General features: G+C 44.3%; 1 protein-coding gene across 4 annotated transcripts in view; it reads left to right on the forward strand.

The window, feature by feature from the left end:
* RIPOR3 (RIPOR family member 3) overlaps positions 1-17,856 on the forward strand; it is a 119,999-nt gene that overhangs the window by 63,300 nt on the left and 38,843 nt on the right. For all 4 annotated transcript variants that reach the window (XM_079979050.1, XM_079979051.1, XM_079979052.1 and 1 more), the window contains exons 6-11: positions 1,226-1,279; positions 3,651-3,800; positions 4,826-4,889; positions 5,965-6,008; positions 7,022-7,147; positions 12,173-12,318. In XM_079979050.1, the coding sequence (XP_079835176.1) occupies positions 1,226-1,279; positions 3,651-3,800; positions 4,826-4,889; positions 5,965-6,008; positions 7,022-7,147; positions 12,173-12,318 (584 nt within the window). The remainder of the gene's footprint in view (positions 1-1,225; positions 1,280-3,650; positions 3,801-4,825; positions 4,890-5,964; positions 6,009-7,021; positions 7,148-12,172; positions 12,319-17,856) is intronic.

A 17,856-nucleotide genomic window follows, 5' to 3' on the forward strand; every position in this document is an offset into this window, starting at 1 on the left:
GAAATGGTTTGCACTAATGAAATTCCCTGTCACAAAAGGTGCCTAGAACAATGGGAGTTTCAAACACTGATTCACTTTGTTTATAGCTCAGTTGCTTAGAGTGTGGTGCTGATAATGCCAAGTTTGCAGGCTTGATCCCCATGTGGGACAGCTGCATATTCCTGCATTGCAGGGGGCTGGACTAGATGACCCTCATGGTCACTTCCAACTGTAAAGGCAAAGGGACCCCTGACCATTAGGTCCAGTTGTGGCCGACTCTGGGGTTGCGGCGCTCATCTTACTTTATTGGCCAAGGGAGCCGACGTACAGCTTCCGGGTAATGTGGCCAGCAAGACTAAGCCACTTCTGGCAAACCAGAGCAACACACAGAAACACCGTTTACCTTCCCGCCGTGTTGATCTACTTGCACTTTGACGTGCTTTTGAACTGCTAGGTTGACAGGATCAGGGACCAAGCAACGGGAGCTCACCCCATCGCAGGGATTCGAACTGCCGACCTTCTGTTCGGCAAGCCCCAGGCTCTGTGGTTTAGACCACAGCGCCACCTGTGTCCCCTTCCATCTGTACAATTCTGATTATTTCAGAATCTTGCATTTCTTCTACACAGTGGAGGCCAGTCCATTGAAGTGAATGGGGCCCTACCCTACAACCAGTCCAAGGGGGAACATTTGCCTTCAGCTTCTTTCTCCTCTTTAGTCTCAGTGTTGCCCCTGTAGAACTTGGGACGGAGGGTGTTGCTAACAAAACCAGCATTGTTAGGATTTCCCTGTCTTGAATTCTGGCTCCTCTTCCTGTTGGTCTCCCTCCCTACCAATCCCAATGGGCACTAGCCGCCACTGCCTTTTTGCCACCAAAGGTGGCATATAAATTACAAATAATGAAAGAACCTGCAGCTTTTTCTATCTCTCTTCGGCACTTCAGTTTTTAAGTGGTGTTGCTTTAGTTGTCAAGCTGAGTCAATCGGCTATGTGGTGGAAAGGTGACAAAGATTTTTAAAAAATAAAAAATAAAGCTTGCTTGGGACAGATGGCAGGGGTAGTGACCAAAAATGTGGATGCAGTTAGCCCTCATTGGTATGCCAATACTGGTTCATCGTAGTCTTCTTAAAACAACACCACATGTTTAGGCAATGTCTCATGGTAACGAGATAAATTCTTTCCCAGCAGTGCAGTGTTTGGTGATGTATAAATAACCTCTTGCATGTCTTTTTGTCCCTCCCTTAAAAGCAAATCCGCTCTGTCGAAAGGTATATCAGGAAACTGGAATTTCATATAAGCAAGGTAAGGGCTTATATTCTCTGTCTGCAAGATTAATGCCATGATATAAACAAATGTAGGGCAGGAAAAAAAATACTTTTTGCCATAGTCTGTTTGAAGGCAAATCACATTAGGTGCTTTCTAAAGCCACAATAGCTCTCTTTGCAAAAGGAGGAGACCTTCTTTTCTTTTCTTTTTTTTCTTTTGCGGTGCCTCCATGCAGAGTGATTACTGAGCGCAGCCCAGGTTTAGCCTGTAGAACCAGTTTGTATGCCCTGCCAGCATATTTGGAAGAAAGCAAAACTGCTTAAGGTCGGAGAGAAGGGAAGGAAGGAGCCATTGTTAGCTGCATGACAGCTAAAAGAAGGTGGCCCATCACTCTTGTGCCAGGCGATTCCCAAACTACAGAAATATATATATTCCTCTCTCTATTTTGCTGGATTCGTGACTAGTTCGTGAGGACTAGTCTAATTCAAGACCAAGAGATTGCTCCCGTCCTATTATATTCAGCCAAGAATAAATGTTAAAAGTATACCATCCTCCACTATTCAATTAACAGCAGAAACCTTTTCTGTCAAGATCTGGGTTTGACTTGCTCTGATTTCATGTAAACATTTCATTGTCTTTTGGATATACTCACTGCATTGACTCTGATGAAGTAATCTGAGGAAGAAAAGGTCTCTTTCAATAACTGTGTTGGCCATTGCACTTTGCAGCACTTTGATGGCTTCCACTCAGTGGTGCCAAGACTAAATATTCTTGTAAAGAGGCACAAAGGCAGCATGGCATCATGCCAAGTTTATCTGTCATGCAAAGAATTGTTGCGTGTCATGAGCAGGATTGTGCCTGACATCAAGAGGGATCAAATGCCCTTAACTCTTCGAGACAGAACCCGGTAGGTTTAAATGGTGCTCAGCAGACCCCCTTTGTCTGACTTCTTTAGAAAGCCAAATAAAGGATTTTTAAATATTTTGTGCAGAATTACCCATTGGTGCTTTTGTTGGCTTGAGTGAGGAGTATGCCTTCATTAAGGGTTTATGGATTTTATTGGCCTTAAAATTAGAGCAAACTGTGCTTTAAGGTTGCATATTACAGTGGTATAGTTGTTTCTCTTTGGCATAAGCATTTTCATTACTGCCATATGCACTCAAATTTTACAGCTGGTATAGCATCCTGTTACATGTCAGATTAATCCCTCCTTATTGCCACAGCTCTGAAAACAGGCTTTGTTTGTGGGTGCCTGAGTTGGATTTGAATGTGGACAGTAGGCCAGGTTTATTTAGGCAAATTGCCCTCTCCTCAGTCAACCAACCTCCCAGGATTTTTGTGGGATCAAAGGCCGGTTCCCACATTGTCCTGTCTTCCACATCTGCCTTGCCAACCAACCAGGTGTTCTCCAGGTGTCTCTGGATTATGGCTCCTGTCTGTCCAGCTTGGTGTGCTTTCTAGAGTTGATGGGAGTTGTACCCCAAAACACTGGAGTTTGGTGAAGGCTGCTCTGTGCCTGGCAAGATGGACTGAACCTTGGACTTTGGTGTTGTCCCAATGAATAGCATGAGCCGAGGCCTTTGCAGATTTCTTCTGCCACAAGAAAGTGGGTAGTTAGATTGCAGAAGTGTCCCAGCTCAGTTGCAAAACATTCATCATGCCTCAGGTTCAATCCGTACCATCTCCAGCTTTAAAGACCTTGGGTAGGGTCTCTGCCTGAAAACTTAGTAACACTGATGGAGTAGACCAGTGTTTTCCCAAACTTGGGTCTCCAGCTGTTTTTGGACTACAGTTCCCATCATCCCTGACCACTGGTCCTGCTAGCTAGGGATGATGGGAGTTGTAGTCCTAAAACAGCTGGAAACTCAAGTTTGGGAAGCACTGGAGTGGATCAAGGGTGACTAACCTGTGCACCCCCTGCAATTGTTATTGGACACCCATCAGCCTCAAGTATTCAACAAGACCCGATCTTGACTTTTCCTACTTGATTTTGCTGAGTATGATCAAATCAAAGACAATACTTTCAGCTGCCATTGGTTTTTGTCGAAGAGAGTGCATGCTAAACGCTGCAATTCAGAGAGTACCTTGGATTGTAAACTTTTAAAGAAAAACTCCATTCCTATAAAACAATTGGTTTTATAAGAATGTTTATAAGAATGTTTTTACTTGCAATGTTTCCATATATGAGCTCTGGGAACGTAAGAAGCTGTGCTGGCTGGCAGTGGTTCTGTAAGGTTTCAAGCAGGCGACATTCACAGCTTTATCTGGGTAGACCAGAGACTTGGACTTTTTGCATTCAGAAGCATAACTGTAAGGTGTCAAGCATTATTGAAATCAATGGGATTTGTTGTTGTTGTTGGAATGAATTGCAATCTTTTTACCTTTCTTCCCCCTCTTTTTTAAAAAGGTAGATGAATTATATGAAGCTTACAGCATCCAGTGCAGGCTGCGAGATGGTGCTTCAAATATGAAACATGCCTTTTCCTTGTCCCCGTCCACAAAAGCATCAAGAGAGAGCCTGGTGGAACTTTATAAAAACCTTCAAGAATGCACAGAGGTACAATTACTTTTGTATCTATCAGTTCTTCGTAATCCACAGGTTTTTGTGTGCTTTATTTTAACGTTGACATTGACTGTTCTTGAATGTCACCCTTGTAAAATCTGTCTGGAGAGCACTTATTACATTTATATTCTGCGCCGCCTAATGAGGATGCTCTGAAATGTGTGATTACATCACTCTTATCGGCTTGATGCTGGCGAGTTTGCAACGTGATCAGTATTAATTTTGCCGAGGACAATATAAAGGTGTACTAATGTATGTTACTTTTCTACCAGTCTAATTTTCATGGCTTCCCCACAGAATCATGGGAGCTGCATTTTGGTAAACGGGCTAAGATTTGTGTCAGAGATCCCTAGTCTCCCTCTCTGCGGAATTGCAGCTCGCAGGATCCTCTGGGGGAGACATAATTACCGTTTAAACAAATTAAACAGATTTGAATCTGTGGTGTGAATCTCCTCTTAGCTGAATTTAGGACTCTTCCAAATTCTGTCTGTTGTAAGCAGATGAAAAACACAGGAAGCATTTCTGGGGAACCATAATAAAGGAGTTGCAAGCTTACCTGAAGAAGATCCCCCCCCCCCCCCAGTTTAAATGTCCAGGAGTTTTATTTATTTTTTACAATTCCTTTTTGCATGGCTTGCATTGTGGTATGTGAAATGGTAATGAACTTGCTTAACTACTTCCAGGAAAGATTTTCTTTGTAGGTTGTAAATCTGCCAGCTCTTGCCTTTTCCATCCATGTCTATGCTGGGATGAGTCCAACAAGTAACTTAACAGGCAGAAAGAAACAAATTCATGTTGGTCATTTTGGGTTACATTTAACGTAGCATTCAGGAGATCATTCCATCAGTGCAACAATTCTTCTAACCACCCGGAGAAGACTGGGGGACAGTGGGTTACGGGAGGGGAGAGAATGGGGGAGATCCTGTTGCACTTGTGCTAATTGGTGCCTAGCGCAAATAAATATTTGACCATCACTCTGAAATGCTAACTTGTGCTCAGTGCCATTTTCTTTCTTTCAGGATATGTGTCTGATAGAGGGTACCCTCGAAGTGCATTTGGGAGAGTTTCATCTGAAGATGAAAGGTAAACCAAAGTTTTTACTTAGAGGTTTGGCATCACTGGGCATGAAGAACAAATCCTGGATTCAAGAACAGAATTGTTGCATCGCTTCTCTTTTCCACTACTGCCCCCTTGAGAATAAACCGGTGTGGTTCTCAAACCAGCCATTAGTTTTTCACTATAGATGTTGCCAAGGAGTTTGGGATGAAACTTCCATTGAGTCTTCTGCCAGTAATTGAATAGCATCAGACATCTTCAGAATCAAGAAGCCAGCCCACTTTTGGTGGTTTTAATAGTAAATTGCCACCATGTAATAATCATATATAGTGGTTTAGAGCAGAGATGTGAAACAGTTTCTGGCTGGTAGGCTGAATGCTTTGGTCCTCCAACTTCCATGATTTGCACTGCCCACCTGCTAATCACTTGAGGGCACCATGATGTCAGGTGAAGCATATTTCTTTGCTCATGTGGTTTGAAATGGGTGGCTTTGCAAGTGCTGATGGTCAGCTGGTTACCAGTGCTTTAGAGTGTTCAAAGCACCCTTGTATCTTTATCCTTCTTTTGTGTAAAGGACCAATTGAAAGTGAGTACCTGAAGACTACATGCTACAGAGAGATGCATGTAACTTCTTGCTGACTTTTTAAAAAAATGAAAAGGAGCCAGTTCTTTTAGTTTTTGGCAAAGGAAAAGGGATGGCAGGAGAAGGGTTAAGAACATACTCTCCAAAGACTCTTCTTCTTGTCTTCATTGCAGCTTGCAGTGGCTGCTTTTCATTTAAAACAAAATGTCATTTGAACATATATGCAGCTCTCTCTGTAGTGCTGTTTTCTGACCCTCATTTGTTCTCTCAAGAGGTTGTCCCATATAAGCAAGCTGCTGGTCTGATCTGTGCTCTGGAGTTATGTACATCCGTAGCAATTATCTGCTGGATATGGTTTATTTAAAAACAAACCTTACCACCACCTCCCCATCCCAAGAGATTTGCTCACCCATAAATCTTGAAGGGACGGTAACCAGAACTGTTTTGAGATCTCTAACAATTTATGTTAACGGCTTCTGTTCTCTGAGTTGATGAAATTCCTTCTGTGCTTCTTTCCAGGGTTAGTGGGATATGCACGTCTTTGCCCAGGGGACCAGTATGAGGTATAGTATTTAGCAGTCCGATTGCAAGAAGTTGCTTGAAGGTGGCAGAAGGGCTTCAGCTCAGTGGCAGGAAGCCAGACCATTGGTCCATCGAATTCAGTATTGTCTACACTGATTGGCACTGGTCTTCCTGGGATTCAGACAAGCATCTCTCCCAGTCCTACCTGGAGATACCAGGGATTGAACTTGGGACCTTCTGCTACAGCCCTTACCTACATAGTAAGGCACGTGCTTTGTTTGCAAACAACCCCATGTTCCATCCTTAGCATCCCCATGTAAGGCTGTCAACTCCAGTCTGACATCCTGGAGAGATTCGGTCCATTGGTGAAGATAAGCAATGGGATCCTTCAACTCTCCAGGTCTTGCTGGACTCCCTGACCATTAGCTGTGCAGATGGAGGATGATGGGAGCTGGGAGTTGAGCAACATCTGGAGGGCCACAGGCCCTCCTATTTATGGTGCATGGAAGACTGATCTAGACGACCCCTCATCTGAGTTGGTACAGAGTAGCTTCCTATGTCCGTATAAAAAGAAATCTAGGATGCTGTGGAGATGGATTGAGCCTCCAAAATACTGAATTTGGTTGTTGCCTCTGGTTGGATGGAAGAAAGAGGAAGCATACCAACTCATATAATATGCAAATAAGTCATAGTATATTTGCATATTTTAATAGTTATAATGGTTTCTTGTTCAGCACTTCACAAGGCTGGGAATTGCCTACTGTGTACTTACCTAATTCATGATGGTTTGATGAAACTTGGATTATATGTTTAAAGGTATGCATGCATTTATGTGACTTGGATAGCTCAGTCAGTAGAGCACGAGGCTCTTAATCTCAGGGTTGGGGGTTTGAGCCACACGTTGAGCAAAAGATTCCTGCATTAGTCCAGGGGTTGGACTAAGTGACCCTCAGCCTTTGGCCTGATCCAGCAGGCTCTTCTTATCAATCTTTTGAGATCCCACAAATTAAGACAAAATACATGTTCCTCCAAAACCTTGGGTTTTGTTTTTTAGGTGTTTGTACGGCTGGGGCGCCAAAAGTGGAAACTGAAAGGCCGGATTCTGACTGACGACAGTCAGACTTGGGATGAGGAGGAAAAAGTTTTCATACCCAACCTCCATGAGAAGTTTGAAATCAAGGTAATGGCACGTGTTGACTCTTGCTAGCGAAGGCAGTTGCCTGCTTCACATTTCTCCCTAAAGCTCCTGAAACAAATTTCATAACTGTTTGCTGAAGACCCAAATGTTAGCTTCTTTGAACCAGACATAGCTTCACTTCCTTGCCTTTCCTCAACATTTGATTTCTTCTGTGAGGCAACATGGTAAACTCTGGTATGATACATGCGAATCTTGAAATTCTGGTGCTTAGTGATCAAAGAACGGACTGGAGAGCCTGTATTTAAGACTGGGATGCAATGAACATGAATATTTGAACTAGGACTGAGGGACTCCAGCACTGGATCCATCAATGACACAATGACATGGCACTTTGAGGGGTGTATGGCATCAGAGTAAACTGGCAGATCTTCTTGTCAATCGAGTTTGAATTAGTGAGTAGGAAGTAGTGGCAGGAAGCAGTCCAGTCATCTGCCCAGAACTATACTTCTGACAAGCTTGCATGCAGGTTCACACAGCTGCCACCTGTCAACACACCTGCAAGTTACCCAACATGCAGTGAACCTCTCTTTTGTGATGAGTTACTGTGAGCCAATCAAACCGAGTGAGGGACTCACCTTAGTCACGTTGTTTTGAAACCAGCTTCCCACACGTCAAAGCTCTGAATTTGACTCTTTCTGAAATGCGCTGTTCTCTGAAATGACAGTCCACTTGGAGCTTTCAAACTCTCTGGAAGAACTGTTGCAACACTCCTTATTTGCTGGCAGTGAGAGTGCTGGAGATGGGTAGAGTCTCATTGAGAGGAATTCCTGATCCCTCTCCAGCAGAGCTTTTGGAATGTGTTTAAAATGTTCCTTTATTTGCTGCCTCCCCTGCTCACTCCGTGTTGAGAGGTTAATTGAGATGCACTGTGCAAACACTGTGAGAAAACATGCGAGTCTTGCACTTTGCCAGTGAAGATGAGTCATCTCCAGATTCAATGAAGAAGCGATAGACTTGGCTTTTGTGTCGTTGGCAGAGCTCAGTCCCACACGTTTTAAGATTTTCTTGCTTTCTTTAGCCCATAACATTTTAACCATGTTGGGGTGTATTCATATGCAGGCCCTGACAGAGGGGGGGGGGCCATATGGGCCACTTGGCCCGGGCCTCCGATTCCAAAGGGGGCCTTGGTCAGCATATTCACAATCGCAGGGGATGCACTGGGGTGAATGCGGAGGCGCAAAGGGGGCCATAGCTGGCAGCGCAAAAGAAAAGCTTCCATGGCGTCCAGGGCGGGTCTTGCTATCGGCTCCGCAGAGGAGCATGGAACAGGTGGGTGGAGGCGACCAAGGCTCCAGCAGCCAGCGTGCTGCGAACATGATGGTGGACCATGTTTTTCATGCTGTTAAAAGTTGGTGAGTTTTTGTTTGAAATCTTGTTTGCCAAAAATTAAAACCACACGTACCTTAAAGATAAGTGTGCTGGCTTTCTTATCGTTATTTTTTTTTGAAAATGATGAAAAATTGATGAAGATGTGGCCATTTGTTTAAAATTTTGTTGACTAAGCCAGGAATATTACTTGCATATAGCTCAATGAGGATAAAATTTGGTGGAAACCATGTTTTTTAAAGAAATAGTGGCTTATGAGCAATAGTGGCTTTCTCACAAGCATACATCTTTTTTAAGAGTGGAATAAGAAGACGGAGAATGGACGCGGGTGGCGCTGTGGGTTAAACCACAGAGCCTAGGACTTGCCGATCAGAAGGTCGCGGTTCGAACCCCACGACGGGGTGAGCCCCCGTTGCTCGGTCCCTGCTCCTGCCAACCTAGCAGTTTGAAAGCACATCAAAGTGCAAGTAGATAAATAGGTACCACTCTGGCGGGAAGGTAAACGGCATTTCCGTGCGCTACCCTGGTTTGCCAGAAGCGGCTTACTCATGCTGGCTACATGACCAGGAAGCTGTACGCTGGCTCCCTCGGCCAATAAAGAGTTTGGAGTTTGGATTTGATATCCTGCTTTATCACTACCCGAAGGAGTCTCAAAGCAGTTAACATTCTCCTTTCCCTTCCTCCCCCACAACAAACACTCTGTGAGGTGAGTGGGGCTGAGAGACTTCAAAGAAGTGTGACTGGCCCAAGATCGCCCAGCAGCTGCATGTGGAGGAGCGGAGACATGAACCCAGTTCACCAGATTACAAGTCTACCGCTCTTAACCACTATACCACACTGGCGAGATGAGCACCGCAACCCCAGAGTCGGCCACGACTGGACCTAATGGTCATGGGTCCCTTTACCTTTACCTAAGAAGACAGAGAAGTTTTAATTATAATTATAATTTAATTATAATTAATAGTCAAATTTGTCTACTTAAAAATAGATTTATATACTTATTATTTATTTACAGTGGTACCTTGGGTTAAGTACTTAATTCATTCCGGAGGTCCGTTCTTAACCTGAAACTATTCTTAACCTGAAGACCACTTTAGCTAATGGGGCCTCCTGCTGCCGCTGTGCCGCCGGAGCCCAATTTCTGTTCTTATCCTGAAGCAAAGTTCTTAACCTGAAGCACTATTTCTGGGTTAGCGGAGTGTGTAACCTGAAGCGTATGTAACCTGAAGCGTATGTAACCCGAGGTACCACTGTACTTATTTATAAGACTTCAGTTATCCCCAGGGTAAAATAAAGGGGGGGCACATTATCTACCTGCCTCTGCCTGGCTCTGCAAGGCCCTGTTCATATGGGCTTTCTCATCAGTTCTCTAAAAAAAACATCCGGTCAGGTGTTAGCTTCCATCAGTGGAACGGACACCCTGGGAAGGTGGTGGACTCTCCTTCATTGGAAGTTTCCAAGCAGAGGTTGGATGGCCACCTGTCATGGATGCTTTAGTTGAGATTCCTGCATTGCAATGGGTTGGACCAGATGACCCTTCGTGGTCCCTTCCAGCTTTACAATTCTTGAATTATATGAAGAGCAGCCAATATGGTGCCCTCCATTTGTTGCTGAAGTACAGTTTTCATCATTCCTGACCATTGGCCATGCAGGCTGGGGCTGATCAGAATTGAAACTCAACTGGAGGGAATACAGTCTTTCAGATAGCTTGGACCTAAGCCGTGTAGTATGAGAGAGAGAATTATTGAGGTTGGTTAGGTTGCACTTCTGCTGTCATCTTGTTGACCCAGTGAGGGGCAAGCACAAAGTAACCTCAAGCATCTGATTGAAATGCTTCTTTGCATTGTTCTATGATTCAAAGTTCTGTGATTGTGGTTTTATTGCTATGCCTACTGCTAATGCAACTACCCTGTCTGCCTTGCTCTGTGGCCTGGGCTATTGCAATTACCCTGACCTGTCTTCCCTCAGGCCTTGGGCTGGTATTTTGGCAGCATGAGGAAAGCAAGTGTGCAACATTCCAATTCTGTGTGAGCGTGCTTCTTCTACCCCATCCTATTGTTTTTCTGCAAGAATAGGGGTCTCTTATCCTTTTCCCCCCAATGCTGCCCTTCTTTCCCCACCCCCTCCATCGGGTCTCATCCAGTAGAGATAAAGGTGTCTTTGCCATAATCTAAGCAGGAAGTTCTTATGATGTTTTGGTCTGTCTGGAACAGCGCAAACTCATAATTATATCCCGTAACCCTTGATCTTGGCGCTTCTACAAAGGGTGTCTTGATGTCTCACCCAGAGATACCTGGCAGTTCTCCTGCTTGCACAATGCAGCACTGGCTGCTCATGTTAAAAGGAAGGAGAACAGCATATTCCAAGCACATTAAGAACTCTTTGCAGCATCCAAGTATCTGAGAAGTCTCTCTGAGTGTTGAAAGGTTGTAATAAAAACACAGCACTGTTTGTTGTGTATGCCTTGTACCAGGGCAGCGGTCTGTATGGGGATACAGCCATGAACAGTTTGCACTACAAACTTCTGTATCAGTTTACCTTATCTCTCCTGGATATTCAGATTCTGAAATTGAATTTTCTACTTTGATGAAAGGGATAAGATCCATTAGAAGTCCCTTACACCCTTAATGGGACTACAGTTCCTTGGGGCTCCTTGGGAGAGGAAGTGGCTTGCTTGAAATCTGTAGCACGGATACATCCTGTGTAATCTCCAACTGTTCTGAATCTGTTTTTCTCACTGGCCTGTTCACACTTAATGGCAAGCTATGATTGCTGTGAATGGGAGGCGTGTTGGTGCACAAGGATGAATTTGGATGTGTCTTGATTTGCTTTGCCGGATGGAAATGAAACCCAAGGGCTGGCTTGGTATTGACTTCGTCTCATGTTTGTCTGGGGAGAAACAAACCATGAGTGCTGATTCATGCCTACTGCTGAGCTTGTTCTCTGTCTGGTGTCTCCTTCTGGTTGAACACAGGCAGGAGTGGGGCAGGTGCTACTTGAATTGTGCTCAAGTTCACAGTAAACCATAGTTTGTTCAGACTAGAGATGGAGAACTCAAGGCCTTAGAAACATAAGAAGCTGCCTTATCCATCGATTCGTTGATTTAGCTCAGTGTTGTTTACATTGACTGATGGCGGCTCTCCAGGATTGCCAGTTGAGTTCTCTCCCAATTCTACCTGGAGATGCTGGGATTGAACCTGCATGCTATGCCACTGAGCTATGGACCTTCCCCTCCAAAGGTCGCTGGACCACAACTCTCATAATCCATGACCATTGGCCATGAAGGCTGGGGCTGATGGGAGTTGTAGTCCAACATCTTCTGGAGAGCCACCACTGGTTCACACTATGGCTTACCATTATGTGCCAACGAGGCCACTGTGGGTACAGCCTTCTGGTATGCAGTGAGCAGGTATGGTTTGCCTGGAACCCAACCATTCTGTTCTGCTGAAAGTTGAGATGCTTTTATTTTGGGCTGTTACGCCACACATTTATTCATTTATGATAGGATCAGTGCACATGTGCTCTGGGAGATGCATGAGAATTGAAATGTCTTGGGTAGAAGACTTCGCTACTGTGCTGTAGACAGCATGTTCATGTACCTGTTTCCACACCCAGAGGTTGGTATGCATATAGCTACCCTTGACTGATAGCACTGTATCCTTTGTTGTTTTTGTTGTCCAGGTCACAGAACTGCGGGGACTTAGCACCCTGTTGGTTGGCATGGTGACATGTGATGGCATCGACTTCTTCACAACCCGGCCTCAAGCCATCATTGTGGATATAACTGAATTGGGCACCATCAAACTGCAACTGGAGGTCCTCTGGAAGTAAGTGTGTGCTGATTTCGCTTGCTAAGATCACAACGTGTGCTGCGCCAACTGGTTGCATGGAAAGCAGTTTTATGTGGTCCTGGGTAACATGGCCACCATTTCACTATGAAGGACAAGCTGTATAGTGAATCTGGTGGTTTCTAGGTCTTTGTAAGAGAGAGAACGTGACTGTGTTCAGATGATCACATTCATCTGAGGCATGTATGAGCTTTATGTCCTTTCTATGCACACAGACCCTTCACTCATTTCTTCAACACAAGCACAACTCAAACCAGGGGCAGAGCAACTCAAGCTCTGTTTGTGCAAGGCTGCATGCTGGTGGACTGGGGGTGGGGGAAGATGCCCTTGAGCTCCCTCTTCTATCCACTGCGTGTGTGAATGAGAGGAAGTGCCACCAGTGAGAATGGCACTGCTGGCCAGTAGAAAGCCCCCAAATGAGGCTTTCTAGGGAGGGATGGGGCTAAGCTGGCCATTTTGAAGGTTGTTGTTTTTCTCTTTGCATTACTTAGCACCTTATTATGCAGATCTTATTATGCAGAGGTTTTTCCAAGATGCTGGAGTCTCCTGCACTGTCACCGAGAGTCAGCAAAAAATTCCAAGCACCTTGCACAAAAGTGACACAGAATATTTACATTCTCGACATCCATTTTAATCCATTAGGGAGTGGCTGCTGTACAGTCAACTGAAGTTGATGTGTGCTCCAGATTGTTGTTGTTTAGTTGTTTAGTCATGTCCGACTCTTCGTGACCCCATGAACCAGAGCACGCCAGGCCCTCCTGTCTTCCACTGCCTCCCGCAGTTTGGTCAGACTCATGTTTGTAGCTTCGAGAACACTGTCTAACCATCTTGTCCTCTGTCGTCCCCTTCTTCTTGTGCCCTCAATCTTTCCCAACATCAGGGTCTTTTCCAGGGAGTCTTCTCTTCTCATGAGGTGGCCAAAGTACTGGAGCCTCAGCTTCACAATCTGTCCTTCCAGTGACCACTCAGGGCTGATTTCCTTCAGAATGGAGAGGTTTGATCTTCTTGCAGTCCATGGGACTCTCAAGAGTCTCCTCCAGCACCACAGTTCAAAAGCATCAATTCTTCGATGATCAGCCTTCTTTATGGTCCAGCTCTCACTTCCATACATCACTACTGGGAAAACCATGGCTTTTACAATACGGACCTTTGTTGGCTAGGTGATGTCTCTGCTTTTTAAGATATTGTCTAGGTTTGCCATCGCCTTTCTCCCAAGGAGCAGGCGTCTTTTAATTTCGTGACTGCTGTCACCATCTGCAGTGATCACGGAGCCCAAGAAAGTAAAATCTCTCACTGCCCCCATTTCTTCCCCTTCTATTTGCCAGGAGGTGATGGGCCCAGTGGCCATGATCTTCGTGCTCCAGATTAACATGCCCCAAATGGCAAAGTATGGTTTATTAGAGGCTTCCTAGTTTAATTGTGCGTTTTGCACAGGCAGCAGATAATGCGCTCCATTGTGTACACAAAAGGCTTGTGCATATCTCGGCTTAATAAACCAAGATAGAGTGTTTGAATTAGCTCTGTGTTTCAGTGCACACTCTACACCTGTTTGGGACTTTTGCTGCATATATCTGAATGCATGTGAAGCCATTTCTCGTAAATGGTATCTGTTGGATTATAGCATCTCACTGGGGCCTGGGGTCTGTTTGTGATTCAACGTGCACTTCCAGCTACCAGGCTGTTGAAACAGGGCATTCCTTGAGCCCACAGAAAGTAGCCACCTCTGCTGTCTAGTGAATTTGGTGCTCAGGAAGGTTGGTGGCGGTATAGAATTATATTGGCAGTTCTCTTTCTGTTCTCGCCTGCAGGCCAAGCTCAGCTTAGGTAGGAGCAGCTGCCCCACAACACCTTCAGCTTTATAAATGCCACTTCTGGAAGAAAGGATGTTTGGGAGGAGAATATATTGCCCAGGCTGTATTGCTGTCTTCTCTCTCTCTCTTTTTTTTAAAAAAAGACTTTTGATTCTTTCTGTTGGTGGCAATTCTGCCAGTGGCTTTGTTCTGCCCTTAACAATGAACTACTCTGGGTGAACTTGAAGCTCACTTCCCTAGTTCACTGGTAATGTCTGTACAAATAATGAAGAATGGAATCTGAAGATGAAACACAGCTGAGAACGAAAGCTCTTTAAGACTGCACAATAAACATTTGGCCGGTACCCAAAATAAGGGGAAGGGAAGGAGGCCACCTGAAACAAATTGTTTATACGTTCATCAGCTTTCCCATGTTTGGATCTTAACACAATGACCTGAAATGTGTGTTGTGTCAAGTTCCTACTTAGCCATTCCAGCACAATCACTTGTCTTCCACTTCAAAAATTCACCAACAGTGGTCTTGCTTTTAAAACTTTTTTTAGGGTCATCCTTTTGTAAACTTTTTTTGTGTGATAAATGATTTGCTATTAAAGATTGGCTTGAAATGCTAACGTTGACTGATGCTTGCTGCTGGGTGAGGCGTGTGAAGCGATTTTTTTTTTTAAAAAAAACCCTTTTTGACTAGAAAAATGGCCTTAATCTTTGTAAAAAATCTACTTTGGAAAGCAATAGTTTTATTTATTAGTTCCTGTTATTTATTAGTTCTTGGACTTGTTTCGTGTTTCCTTTTTCCATGTGGTTAAGATGTCTTTGTTTTGACAGAGTTTGTGTATCATGTTAAACCTTAAACCAAATATTACCATGCACAAGTAAGTGTTGCCCACTTTACTGTTGCTGGGGAGCACCAGTGAGGAGACTGCTGTTGCACTTGGGATCCTCATAGGCATCTGGTTGGCTACTGTGAAATCAGGATGCTGGCCTAGACAGGCCTTTGGCATGGTGCAGAAGGATCATGATTGCTGCTCCCCACTCACCCTGGGAGAAAGCTAACCAGGGTGTCTGGCTTAGCATTGTGTGCAAACCAGGAATTATGGTTTGTTTTGCTTCCTCCAGAAACCATAATCTGTTACCAAGGTTTGTTTGGAGCAAATGAACTTGGATTTGATGCAACACTCAATTGGGATCATAGTTTGTTTCCTTCCAGAGCAATCTCTTCTGCATAGTAAGCCATGGTTTTGTAGTTTATTGCAAGTGTGGGAAACCTTTGGCCCTTCAGATGCTGCTGAACTACAACTCCCATCATCCTTGGCTATTGGCCATGCTTCCTGGGGCTGATAGGAGTTGGGCTGAGTCTTTTTTGTTGCATTAGCAGCACTTAAGTGAGCTCCCTGGGGTGCAAGCCTAGGCAGTGTGTATGGAGATCCATGCTGCCCAGATGACAAGACCCGCCCCCCTCGGCTGATGTGGTCCAAAGGAAAGCAGAGCAATATGTTTTGCTCCAGCTTGGCTGCAGGAGTTTCCAGAAGGAGGTATACAAGATGTCATCCACTCGCCTTAGGGACTCCACTCTGGATTTGTGTAGAGTTTACTCCTTAGCCTTTTCTGCTTCTGAAGATGTTCCGAAAGGTAGAGGGTAAGGACTGGTTTACTCTTGAAGCCTTTCTCACAAATGAGTATAGCCACAGGACAATGTGATCAGAGTTTTCCTTCTCCTAGAAGGGCTACCTTCCCAGATTGACAAGCCCTATTTGTCCCTCGAGAGCCAGTGTGGTGTAGTGGTTAAGAGCGGTAGACTCGTAATCTGGGGAACCAGGTTCGCTTCCCCACTCCTCCACATGCAGCTGCTGGGTGACCTTGGGCCAGTCACACTTCTTTGAAGTCTCTCAGCCCCACTCACCTCACAGAGTGTTTGTTGTGGGGGAGGAAGGGAAAGGAGAATGGTAGCCACTTTGAGACTCCTCAGGGTAGTGATAAAGCGGGATATCAAATCCAAACTCTTCTTCCCTCTACAGCACATGCAGAAACTTCCTTCTTGACCGTTGGACCCACTATTGCTCTCATCCACTCAATCCACTGAAGCCTGTCTTCGCATGCAGGGCAAGACCTTAACTCATTGAGGGTTTGAGACCCATTGGCTACCCTCACCCAGTTTAGCTGGTCATTTGTTTTTGTTTTTTTTAATAAATTTTTTTATTAAATTTTCACATTTTGTAAAGACAGACATACACACATATAGACAAAGACAACACATATGAAGTTTCATAACCTTACTTTCCTAACCCCAGTTCTTGACCTCCCCCCACCCCCCCTTCATACATCCTAATTCAATTAAATTAACTCAGCAAATTCATATCTCTCATCCTTTGCATATTATTATTGTATATATATATTTTTGAAAAACCTTTTACTTGGCCAGATTTTACTTATCCAATTTTCTTATAAATATTAAAACCTTTTCTAAGGTCGACTCGAGTTCCTTCCATGAATTTCCCTTTTATCTTAAAAATAGATCATAATAATCAAACACAAAAGTCATAAACATTTTTTTAAAAATTCTTTTTCTTTCCCCCCCTCCCCCCAGACCCGGTTTCTGTCCCTTCCCAATGTCCCCATATCCACAAAAACAGTTTTTAGCCTGGATTCCTCACATCTGAGGCCTTTAAGTCCCTGTCAGTCTCTCTTTGCCGATTTTGTTGGTAGCCCTCTTTGTTGGTCCTCGGGTCTCGAGGGAGTTCTAGCTCAGTCTCATCAGAATTTCTTCCATCCAAAGTACTTGATACCAGCTGCTGCAGAAGGTCAGCTAATCCATACTCGAAGAGGAAGCCCCAGTCATATTTCTTGTTTCTTTTAAATTCAAATATTCCAAATGTTCCAGGGGCTTCCTCCCTCCTCTTTCGCATCTTTCGCAGATTTGTAATCCAAGGGTCTTCTTCTTTGTATTCTGACAATGTAGACTTGTGGTTGGTACTCTCCATCTGTACTGGCCCTTGTTCACTCTCCCCCTGTTCCAAAGTTATCTCTTCTGATTCAGCTGCAGATTTTTTCCCAGTCAAGTCCATTGTGCCTTCAGCAGAGTCACTTATTTTAGAGTTCAAGGTTATAAGTTGTTTACTCATAGCCGTAGTCTGCTCCTGCAGCTTTCCCACAAGAAGAAACATTCTTACTATCTCTGCCTGTAATTTTCCATCTGCAGCCATTGTAGTGTTTCAATGTTTCCCCTAGGGGGATTCTGGTTACTTATTAGTCTTTTCCCAATAGTCCTTTACCTTGTTATTTCCCTACTTTGTTTCCAACCACTTTAGTTCAAATATAGCAAATTAAGTCCAGAAAGGTGTTAAATAATAAGGTTTTTAACTTTCGCTGCCCGTTTGACAGCTCCTTTGACAGCTGTCAAACTCCTCGTTCCTTTTTCTCCAGCTCACATAGAGGACACTCCCGGGTCTGGGGAGGTTTAAACAAAAGCTTCTAAAATTCCACTCTTACTCTCCAGCACAAATCTTCTTCTGTCGAATTCGTGCAAATATTATCTTTTACAAAACACCAAAGAAAGAACTCTCCACCTTAGTTCTCCAATCCTTGCTTTAAATTTTCTGTAAGCAGGGGGGTGCGGACTTCCCTTTAGCACATCCCCCGATCGTGCCGAATTCAAGGATAAAAATTTTAAAGTCCAAATTCCAATCTACTCACGGATTAATTAAAGTCCGAA

The sequence above is a fragment of the Podarcis cretensis genome, assembly GCF_951804945.1.
Source record: "Podarcis cretensis genome assembly, chromosome: 6".
In the NCBI taxonomy this organism is placed as follows: Eukaryota; Metazoa; Chordata; class Lepidosauria; order Squamata; family Lacertidae; genus Podarcis; species Podarcis cretensis.